Source organism: Anoplolepis gracilipes, chromosome 11 (genome assembly GCF_047496725.1).
Source record: "Anoplolepis gracilipes chromosome 11, ASM4749672v1, whole genome shotgun sequence".
Lineage (NCBI taxonomy): Eukaryota > Metazoa > Arthropoda > Insecta > Hymenoptera > Formicidae > Anoplolepis > Anoplolepis gracilipes.
The window spans coordinates 3,039,443-3,051,311 of NC_132980.1; the positions used below are offsets into that span (position 1 = coordinate 3,039,443).

Sequence of the window (11,869 nt, forward strand, 5' to 3'; positions counted from 1 at the left end):
GAGAGAGAGAGAGAGAGAGAGAGAGAGAGAGAGAGAGACATTCGCGCACGCAGCACGCATACAAAAGAAGCGTAAATTCAACTGGGCAACTTTTACGTGTACATCTTCGTGTTCATCAGTCCCTTCGATAAATAATTGATGAAGAAAAATAGTAAACAGAAACAAATCGAAGTGGATACATCTCGAATTATTATAATCATTAATTTATTATTATCTATAAAACTTTATGTACAGAAAAAAATATACGTACGAGGTTCACAACTAATATACAAGAATTTAGTTCTGTTTTCTACAATATGAACTCTTTTGAATAAAAAAGAAATGTATGAAACAAATTCTTTGTTTATACAATATTTGACTTTCCTGTATATTTTATTAAAAAATAAATTATTTATTGTTAGATATAAAAATATAAAATAAAAAGATAAATATTCTTTGTTTTAAGTTTTATAAAATTGAGATAGAGATCAAAAATATTTTGTGCATTAAAATTAATCAAGCAGGATAAATGCAAACAGACCATTTTCTGTACAATATAATTTAACTATCTAAGAGATGTATTCACTTCGCCTTGTTTCTATCTACTACTTTTCTTCGCGAATTATTCATCCAAGAGACTGACATGGAATAATATTTAACGGCGGTATCTTCGTCACACGTCGCACTCGGTACGTACATATGTATGTAGATATATTGACGCGAGCGGTTCTAATCTCTTTTATCAAGTGCGATAAAGGTGTGTAATATATTGAATCCTCGTAGTTCTCGCGACGTCATCCAGAAAAGACGATGTGTTTCGAGAGTCTAATCTGTCCGTAATGTGAGTACATTAAATCTTATTAAAATATCACAATAGTGTCTGATCGTGATTTATTGTGCAATGTAATCACGTTTTGCTATAAATGATATCATAAAAAGATTAATCTTAATATCTTATATTTTTATTAAAATAATCCTACTTTAGCCCTGCATTTTTGAAATACTGAATTCAGTGCGGTATTTATTACTTTTGAGACTTTATATTTTTTTATTCTATTTCGCGAATTTTATACATGAGATTACAACATTTTTATCGACGAAAAGTTGATGTCCGAAACTAGCGGAAAAAGTTTGAGCTTTACGATAGCTCTGAAATAATTCTAAGGTTACATCAAAATTTGTCTAATGTTCAAATAGCAAACAAAAAATGTTCAGGCCTTTCACATAATAGTTGGTTTTAAAGTGGGCTAACACTTTTTATATGAAAAAAATAATGCAGCCTTTTCCTCCGCTTTTATTGCGCTTCATACAATTCCTTCGTAATATTTCATGTGCAAAATGTTTTAAATTTTCTTTGTGCTTCTCTTCCATTTTTATTTATTATAGCTTTATGTTATCCGTCAATATTATATTTTCTAGGATATTGATCGATGAGTATGATAATTTTCAAGACACTAAGCAAAAACGGGCAGACTTGGACTTTGCTAATCCAAATATTTACTCATAAAATTGACCGTAGATTTGATTGAAAGCTTATAGATTTTATGACATTATTGATTTTTCTTCAATTGCAATGTTTATTTTTTATAACTGCAGTTTTTACTTTCGAATCGCGTTCAATAAACTGACTTACAAATTATTAACTTTAGTAAAAAATTATGGAGAAAAAAATGACAGTACAGAAAAATTAGCACAATGAAGAAAATAGGATATCCAATTAACAAAAAATGTTAAAATACTTATATTCTTTTTTAATGCATTCATGTTTTTAAAATTTATAATTAATAAATAAAATTTCTTTTCTGAATTGATTCCTCCAAAAATCTTTGTTAATAACATTTTTCTAATATATTTATGTTTGTATATTACAGATTTACGTCAGTAATTGACTGTTATTATTATAATTACTACTATTATTATGATATTATTATGTGAGAAATAAGGCTCTTTTAATGTTTACAAACATTTTAAAATCTGAGCGATTAAGAGCTGAACGCGGATGGTAGTGCGTTGATTTTGCAGAAAATAATTTTTCTACCAAACTGATAAGTGCACAAGGCACATATTTTTCTTGGTGTACTTACCAAGAACTAATCAGATTTATATTCTCATTTTTGAGAATTTTATAAACCCGTCTTTATCTCCCTAAGAAGACATAGGCGAGAAAAATATCGGGATCAAGTCAGCCTTACAACGATATTTCTCTCGTCTATTTGTTTATTATTATTATTAGAGGTATATCGGTGTGAGGCTGAATAGCTCAGTGGTAAGAGCAGTAGCCCGGCAAACAAAAGACTCGGGTTCGATTCTCGATTCAGCGACTTGGTCCTGATATTCTTAGGGAGATAAAGAGGGGTTTATAAAATTCTCAAAAATGAGAATATAAATCTCATTAGTTCTTGGTAAGTACACCAAGAAAAATATGTGCCTTGTGCATTTATCAGTTTGGCAGAAAAATTATTTTCTGTAAAATCAACGCAACACACATTTAGCGACTTCGCCCCGATATTTTTCTCGCCTACGTCTCGTTAGGGGAGTAAAGGATTTATAAAATTCTCAAAAATGAGAATATAAACATGATTAGGTTTTAATAAATATACCAAGAAAAATATGCGCCTTGTGCACTTTTCACAGAAAAATTATTTTCTGTAAAATCAACGCACTACCATCCGCGTTCGACTCTTAATCACTCAGATTTTAAAATTTCGTGTTTGTATATATTATTATGATAATCTAATATTATCATGATAATCTAATACTAATAATGCTTCTAATGATTAACAATTTCAAGTGATTTATTTAAAGCAATATAGTTAATAATTATTGTATACAAATACAGGTACAAAATCTATTCTTTTCATCTAGCTTTTCATATTAGTGGAAATTGGAACTCGTGGTTGACACAGACCTAATTATAATTATAATTCGACAAAAAATCAATCAAGCCATTTTATTTGGATATGGAGTTCCGAGCTCGTCCTTTTAATGTGGAGACCATATTTGTACAGACGAAGAAAAAACAGATAAAGAAGCTACGCGGTCCAGACTCGCCTCTGTACACGTCTATTTGGCCGATGGTCTACGTTATGCGAATATTCGGTCTTGTTCCTTACGATTTCTCCCAGAATCGTCTAGTACCGTCGAACATCTATTTAATCTTTTCGGCGATTGCTGCCACATTTTACACATATATATTTTACGAAGTGGCTCTAAGGACTTTAGCTTTAGGTATCAAGAGTAATAAAGAAAATTCAGTTCTCGGAGGAACGGAGAACACGAAGGTCAGTGAAAAATTGTTCGTAAAACAAAAAGAAAATCATCCTTGTGATGAAAATAGTCAAAAGTAAATTCTTAAATTTACTTTTCATATTAGAAAATTTTGAATGATTTCTTGAACACAGATTATAATTAAGTAGCTAGACTCTAACTTTTAAAATTACCGAGAACTCGAAGCAGTGATTAAAAGTGATCATCTAGGTGCTCATCAACTACAGCGTGGCAATATACGAATTAGGCTTGGCGGCATTCACGAGACGTACTTTCACCAAAACGTGGAACGCACTGCAAGATTTCGATGAAGATGTCAGACAACTCGGTTATCCTCGCAAAGAGGCGCAGACCGCGATTGTCGCGTGGATTCTCACTATTGTTATCGCGGGTATTTGGATTGCTGTTAACTACATCGGGATGTATCACTTTTTAGAAACATGGACTTACAACATGGAATATTTGCTTATTTACATTGGGACTTCAATGGCTCTTTATAAATTTGTGGCAATGGTGTTTTTTCTTGGCCAACGATTTCATCATTTGAACACGGTGGCAATAAAAAATCTACCATCTACATCAGCAAATAAGGACATTACCACCATTAGCAAAACGGTCCGAATTATATTTTTTAAACTTTTTCAGTTCACTTTTTCATTCAAGCAAATTAAATAATAATTTAAATAATGAAACATTTAAATATATATATATATATATATATATATATATATATATATATATATATATATTGTATATTAAAACAATATATATAAAATTTTATTTTTTTTCTTAAACAATATGAATTTTTATATCAGAGATTTAAATTAATAACAATAATTTATAATGTTCTCCATTTGTTTGTAAAAGACGATCCTGAATCTGCACAATGATTTGATGACCGCTGCCGAGAACTTGGAATCGATGTACTCGTGGTCGCTGCTTTTTTGGCTTGGCAATCTTGGGCTACATATCGTCAGCGGCATATACTTTATAATAGTGGGAATATTTACGAAATTGTGGGAAAAAGTGGCGTGGTCGCTAGTATTGTGCGTGAGCGCCTGGTTGTTAGCGTTCCTCTTCCAGATTCTGTTACTTCATTTTGCCTGCCACTATGCTTCCTCTCAAGTAAAAACATTTATATAAACTAGAAGATTCTTTTATATTTAAATCAGATCCTTTTTAATAAATGATAGCAGTGTTAAAAATTTATAATTAATTCATATCACAAATTTTAATTGTATAAACTTATACCAGAAACGTGTGTATAGATTAATGCATATTATTTAATATATAAATGATAAAGTAATATTTAATATAAAAATATTTAATATAATAATAATTAAATCAATAATAATCAGTATTTAATATAAATATATTGTAAATAAAACATTACACTAGTCTACAGCCAAAAATTATTTTAAACCATACAAAGTGCTTCTTATAAATTTTTTGATACTAAAAACGATGGCAAAAATTTAAAAAAATGCATTTTATAAAGGATGAACAATACATTAATGACTTCTAATGATCAGAATTTCAAAATAACTTGACTATTTTACAAAAAAAGTTAAAATATCGTAACAAAATAAGGTAATTATACAGTAATAGGGAGGGTAACTTTTTAATAAACAACGAACACCGACTAAAACCTTCAAAACCTTACTCAAGGTCATGGCACGGTCTTGACAATATATGTCAAGGTCATTGAAATCGGGGGTGACTCCCTATTACTGTATAATTACTAAAAATAATTTGAACCTCAATTATTTCGAAATCTGACTAGTACTAGTAAAAATTGGTATACGACATCGTTTTCAGCATCCAAAAATCTATAAGGAACACCTTGACCAGTTCCAAATAATGAAAAAAATATTTTTTTTTGTAAAATAGTGTTATAGAAAATTTTAAATATATGATCTATGTTCCAGGCTAATTGTATAAGTCCGATTTTTATCGAGTGGCAAGTCAGACTGATGAAAAAAAATGATGTAAGTAATGATGTAATACTTGCCTTTCTGCCTTTTTTAATCGAAATCATGTATAATTATTTAGAGAAACATGTCACTTTTCTCCAATCAAAATTTTAATTTTTTAAAAATTTGTTTTTGCTATTTCTTAATGCTGCTTCCTTATATTTATACATATAACAGCAATTTTCATAGAATTGAAATTTTGTAAAAACTTGTAAATTTTGTGTAAAAACTTGTTGAATGCAGGAATGCGTGGAATCATCGTTACAATTCTTAAATCGAAGACTCAACTTTTCCGCCGGCGGATGCTTTTTTGTGAACTTATCGTTATTATGTTCTGTAAGTATTCTATAAATAACGAGAGTATTGTAAAACACATTTCTTAATTTAATATAAATGTCTTTCAAGCTATACATATAAATTCTTATAATTAACAATAAGTTTATGTTTCTCATTGTTTATATAATTAAACAATGTTTGCAATTATTGCGACATTTCTCTTGCATCTTGCGAATTATATAAGGATTTTAGTCAAAAGAATTATAAAGAAAATATTTTGTTTTTACTTCAGATAGTTAGAGATACTAGTAATTAATCCTGTAATTGATTCAAATTTTGATTTAACTAAAAGTTATATGCCCAAAGTAGCGTTATATGCATACATAGAACACATGTGCATCAAAAGATTAAAACGATTAATAACAATAAACATCTCATAAAATCTCAAGAATATCAAGATAATCTCGTAAAGATTACAAGTTGACATAGATAAGTTGCATCAAAATACAGAATCTGAATTATAGGTGGCATGAAAAACACATTTCTCTACGTGATGCTATCATGACACAACAGTGCGATTTAAAAAAAAAACATGCAATCAAGTATTCTCTACACGTGGATAAATCAATCGAGATTATTAAAGCGAAAATATTCTAAGCGCCATGTTCACTTTAAACATGCTATATTAACGTTTAAATTTAAATAGCAAGCATTACAATAAAGGTAAAAGTTCTATCAAAATATAAAATAAAAATAAGTGTGTTATGGGAAATTTATATCAAAATATAAATTGAAAATAAATCATATTTACATATCATGCATATTTAAACAATAACAGTTATTTTATAAAATTTAACTGTCCAAATAATTTTATAAAAATTTTTATTACATTAATTTTACAATTTTTTATTACATATTTTATATACTGTGTATGATTTTTGAAAAAAATGCTTGAAATATATTTTGACGTCAATTATATACACATATTTAAATGTGACAAACACTGAATATTTATTATATAATTATTCTCAAAGTTAAAAAGAATTGTTAATAATTTACAAATACTCATGATAGAATTTTGCTTGCAAAATAATAAAAGAAAACTTATGTCACGATTGGAATGACTGTTTTCCTACTACCAAACTACCAAACGCCGATTACGTTTAACTCCAAGCACAACATGAAGGTAAAAAAGTTAATTGCCTATGGTTCGATATTCCAGCCGAATTCGAGATGGCGCAAATGTTAGTGTAACGTTCATACATAAATTAGAATGCGCCTTCGATTTTGCGTCTTGTTTCCGCACAAAATTCGTGTACATTTGAATTGACATGATTCTATCATTGGGAATTGGACAAATTGTTATGATTCGGGTAATACAGTTATACACAATTTCGATGATATCTGTACTTGCTTAATTCTCCCACAACAGATTCACAATAGTTTAACACAAAGCTTCAACTGTCTTCTGTAAAATTATCTTATTATTAGATAGATATTTTATATTGTATGTACTCCTACTTATAGTATTTTATATTTAGAACAATGAAAAATATTTTACAAAGATTTTATATATTCACTACAATGACTAATGTAAACACAAAAATTATATTTTTATTATTTTATACATTGCATTTTTTTATTTCTTTATATTTTTTCAATGAAGAACTTGAAAAAATATGGAAAACAATCATATACAATAACTTTTATAATAATTAATATTAATTTTTAATAAATAATGGTATTATAATATTATAATTTAGTTATAATAAATTTTGTAATATTTTATTATATTGTTTTCATTTAGAGACTCTAAATATTATAAATATAATTCAGAGAATATAAATATACTAAATATCTTCTTCATATTTTTTTGGAATATTGAAAAATTATGATTTTATTGTTATTATTTTTCAGATTACCGGCTTGTTGACTACATATTTGGTTATACTATTGCAACTTCCAAAATAAAAATTAAAAGAAAAAAAGAAGAAAGTCATATGATGACCATCTTTCGTAAATATACATTTCAGAAATATGTATTTTTTATTAAGTCGATGCATGTAAAATGCTTGCTTCATATTAATTAATATCAGATTAAATACGTGTATGTATTTACATGAAAATGTAGCTGTTTATAATGACAGTAGCATTAGTAATCTTTATTTAATTTCATAATAGAAAAAATTTCGAAAAATAATTAATGTCACATTTTTTCCATACAAAATTAAAAATGTGAAATTTCCCTCCTCCCTCCTCTCTCTCTCTCTCTCTCTCTCTCTCTCTCTCTCTCTCTCTCTCCTTTCTACATTCTATCAATTATGTATAATTATTGATAAAACTTTAGTTAGTTATTGTTTCAAATTTTAATAAAATTTTGTCAAATCTAGTTTCTGATAAATTCTAAAAACAATACCTTTTGTCTTCTCTTTAAACTATCTTCCTTCAGTCATTGTTAGTAGTAGCGGAATCGTATGCAATGACGGAGGTAGCGAGAGTAGAGTTCCGTTTGCCTACATTCCCGATTGCCAATAACTTTGTTTGCAACGTTTCTGACAGTTTTGCCGACATTCTTGATTGTCTACAGAGCAACTGTCTACAGCCTTATTGCGCACATGTAATAATTGAACCATCAAACGAACTTACCTGGAAGTGAAGTTCGATTGCAATTATATGAAAAGTTTCGAAGAAATTACACTTGTAGGTTTTCTCCTTATACATTAGTTACCACCAGAGGTGCGCATTTTCCAAATAGATGCATTTAAAATGGAAATACAAAATGTAAAATGCCTATTTTGTATTTTGTATTTAAAATATATTGTTTTAAAACTTATTGTACATTTCCATTTAAATAGGTTTTATTATCCATTTTCTATTTCAAATGCATTTTTTTATAAACAATACTACTAAATTACTAAAAGTTTAATCAACATGGCGTTTTCTTAGCGTTCATTGGCTACCGCGTCGCGTTTTGCCGCGTGCATTTTCTATAGGCAAAAGGCCTAAAGCTGATATTGCAGGATAAATTTTTCTAGAGTGTCGATTGGCTATAGGGAAGAAAATTCTTGAGTCTCTAGAAATTCTATATTCTACAACCAATCGATGTTTTTAAGTTTATTAAAAGTTTATTAAAAAAATTAATATAAAAAAGTTTATTAAAAAAAATTAATAAAACTGTATATATATATATATATATATATATATATATATATATATGTATAAATAAATAAAAAAATATAGAGATTTTAAAAAACCCTTTTTATTTTAAAAAACCATTTTATAAATGCCTATTTTCCATTTCCTATTTCAAATGGGTGTCTGAAAATCATTTTACATTTTATATTTTCAAATGAAAAGATTCCAATTATTTTGTATTTTGTATTTCAAATGAGTTTAGATACCCATTTTGAACATCTCTGGTTACCATAACGATAAGAGTGAAAAAATAAAGGCGGCAGCGGCGCCCTTCCGCCGTGCCGCGTCCCGGCGTATTTGATTCTATTTTAGATTCTTTTTTAGATCTTGAATTCTTAACAAATAATCAATAAGAAAAATTGTTCTTTTGAAAGGAAATAGGGTTAAAAACTCTTATTTTTTTTAATTAAAATGAAATCTCTTTGAATGAGGGTTTTCATATAATTACGATCGAACTTCACTTTCAGGTAAATTCGTTTAATCGTTTAATTGTATTTCAAGCCTTGTTCTCGAGATTATGTAGATGTGTAGAGACATCAATTTTAAGAATTATAATCTATTATTATTAACATTTATATAACAAAAATTTCTACAATTTAACTTACGAAACTATGAAAACATTTGAATTTGTAACGTTGAACATAAAATTAAATATAAACAGTTCGTTTTTAAACTTTTTCCAAACAAAACTTTTAATCAAATTTTCTTTTAACTTAAAACTGTGTTTGAAAAGATGTCCTTCTCAAGTGTAATCGGGCGATTATAAAATTTCGCAAAAACCTGGGAGCTTTTAAGGCTCCCGAGTAATCGCCGAGAAACTTTGAGTTGACGGTGGTAACAACCATAATTAATAGAAATAAGAACTAAATCATTATTGCTTTCTCTTTTTATCTTGCATTATCTGTTTCTTTTTTTTCTGTAATCACCGCGCTGTCATGGCATATCTTTTTATTTAAAAATGGCACGCAAGAATAATTTAACTGTTATTTCTCGCTCATGACGTCACAATCCAATATGGCCGCGGTACTACTCGGGAGCCTTAAACCATTCTGCTGTTTTTCTTAATTAACACTTAATTTGAATACAACCCTGAACTTAAGTATAACTCCCAACTTGAAAGTTAATTTGCATATTATTCTCAACTTGAGAGTTAATTTGTATGTTAATTTAAGAGTAACACTCATTAAGTTGAGGATAACAATAAATTGAATACGCAGTTCAATGAACATTTTTGTTGACTAATTGTTCGTTGTGACTATTAAATAAAAATATTAAAATGTATCATATATACACTAAATAGCAGCGTTTATTAAATAAAAATAAAATTGAATAATGTTCTTATGAAAATAATTATTTATTAGAAAATGTACACTGTTTACTATTTTTACACAGATAAATTATAAATCAAATTAAAACTCTTTTTTACTGTTTTAATTATAACATTATTTTTAATCCTCCTTTTAGTAAAAAAGGCATGTTACGGTATTCTCGCAATTCTCGAAGTCTTCTCGAATATCTCGAAGTGTATTGTTGCCTCTTTTCCGCAGCATTGATTGGTTTTTTCGTTGAAATTATGGTGTATGCTTCGTAGTATTAGCAGTTTGACAGTTTGAAGGATGGACGTATGAGGTTAAAGGTAGGTTACATGTTGGTTTATTATTATGTTTTGTTATAACTTAGATCTTATTATTTATTATCTTACTCATTATTTATTAGCTTCTGTTTATGATCTTATTAATTTAGTATATAAAATAATATATAAAATAAAAATATATGCAATTTATATTTATTGTATAGCAGATGAAAATAAGGAAAAAAAGAGGAGTAAAAAAGGATTAAAGAAAAATAAGCAGAAAAATAGACAAGAAAAAGAGGAGAGAGAGAGAGAGAGAGAGAGAGAGAGAGAGAGAGAGAGAGAGAGAGAGAGAAATTTAATATCAGGTAATAGACGACAATATTTAAAAAGTCTGGCATTTTAAACATAAAGTTTAATATATTAAATATATTATATAATTTAATATATTTATTATAAACTATATATATATAATATATATAATATATATAATTATAAATTATATATATTATAAATTATATATTATATAATTTAATATATTTAATATATTAAACTTTATGTTTAAAATACCATATATTTATATACATTTATATATATATATTCAATATATATATTTAATATATATACATATGTGTTTCATTTAAAGTTGAAGCAGAAAAGACGAAGAAAGCGAAATAGAAGCAGAAGGACATTTAAATAGTTATCTCGATGTGCGTTGTCGAAAAGCAATCAATTTGCGCTGTTAAATTGATTGTATATTTGACAGTTCTTGGTTAAGAAGACTCGTGAACGTATAGGTAAGTTAAAAAAATGTACACTTATATTAATTTCTGAAGAATTTCCAAGAATCCCAACGAAAAGTGTCCACTAGGATTACTATGAAATCTAATAATTTTTTCGAATAAAGCTGAGACAGGTCATAAATTAATTTGAAGGCGAAAATGATATCTCTTGTCAGCTATATTCGAAAAAATTATTAGATTTTATAATAATCCTGGTGGATACTTTTCGTTGGGACATTCTATATATACATATATATACATATATGTATATATATATGTATATATAGAATGTCCCAACGAAAAATATCCACCAGGATTATTATAAAATCTAATAATTTTTTCGAATAAAGCCGAGACAGGGCAATTTTATCTTCGAGGGAGACATATCCCTGTCATAAATTAACTTGAAGACAAAATTAAATAAAATGTGTTAATAACAATGGCGGTGGCGGTGGCGGTGGCGGTGGCGGTGGCGGTGGCGGTGGCGGTGGCAATAGTTAGTAAATTTGGTAAACCAGACCTTTTCATTATCATGACTTGTAATCCAAAATGGCGGGAAATCGAGGAAAACCTCTTACCTGGTCAACAAGCTTCTGATAGACCTGATATTTGTGCTCGTGTATTCAATATAAAAAAGGATTATTTAATTGATTTAATTGTTAAACAAAAATTTTTTGGTGAAGTAGCAACGTTTGTGTACGTTATTGAATTTCAAAAACGTGGTTTACCACATGTTCATATCTTAGTTACTTTAAAATACAATTTTAAAATAACAACTTCACAAATAGTTGATAAATATATTTCTGCTGAAATTCCTGATCCAT

General features: G+C 28.0%; 1 protein-coding gene and 1 long non-coding RNA gene across 8 annotated transcripts; both read left to right on the forward strand.

Annotated features, from left to right (window-relative positions):
* Nucleotides 1-527: 527 nt before the first annotated feature.
* LOC140671218 (uncharacterized) lies at nucleotides 528-10,582 on the forward strand. 7 transcript variants are annotated; one of them, XR_012047693.1, is made up of 10 exons: nucleotides 528-668; nucleotides 763-820; nucleotides 2,845-3,260; nucleotides 3,457-3,861; nucleotides 4,114-4,371; nucleotides 5,175-5,234; nucleotides 5,463-5,555; nucleotides 7,413-7,511; nucleotides 10,155-10,326; nucleotides 10,488-10,582. XR_012047693.1 is itself a non-coding variant. In XM_072902415.1 (6 exons), exons 1-6 carry the CDS (start codon nucleotides 2,940-2,942, stop codon nucleotides 7,464-7,466), a joined length of 1,191 nt encoding a protein of 396 aa, XP_072758516.1. In that variant the 5' UTR covers nucleotides 716-2,939; the 3' UTR covers nucleotides 7,467-7,577. The 7 variants fall into 7 exon arrangements, 2 of the variants coding, with proteins under 2 accessions (XP_072758516.1, XP_072758517.1); XR_012047692.1 differs by having other exon boundaries at nucleotides 763-3,260; XR_012047695.1 differs by lacking the exon at nucleotides 528-668 and having other exon boundaries at nucleotides 788-820; nucleotides 2,819-3,260.
* Nucleotides 10,583-10,612: 30 nt separating this feature from the next.
* LOC140671219 (uncharacterized) lies at nucleotides 10,613-11,455 on the forward strand. The gene is made up of 3 exons (XR_012047696.1): nucleotides 10,613-10,631; nucleotides 10,910-11,060; nucleotides 11,396-11,455. It is a non-coding gene; the product is annotated as an uncharacterized lncRNA (long non-coding RNA).
* The last annotated feature ends 414 nt before the right edge of the window (nucleotides 11,456-11,869 follow it).

Excerpts from the sequence above, each read along its gene's own strand:
- LOC140671218 (XM_072902415.1), top strand. The coding sequence starts at position 2,940 with ATGGAGTTCCGAGCTCGTCCTTTTAATGTGGAGACCATATTTGTACAG. Across the intron at positions 5,235-5,462 it reads GACTGATGAAAAAAAATGAT|GAATGCGTGGAATCATCGTT; the intron begins GTAAGTAATGAT and ends TGTTGAATGCAG. Across the intron at positions 5,556-7,412 it reads ACTTATCGTTATTATGTTCT|ATTACCGGCTTGTTGACTAC; the intron begins GTAAGTATTCTA and ends ATTATTTTTCAG.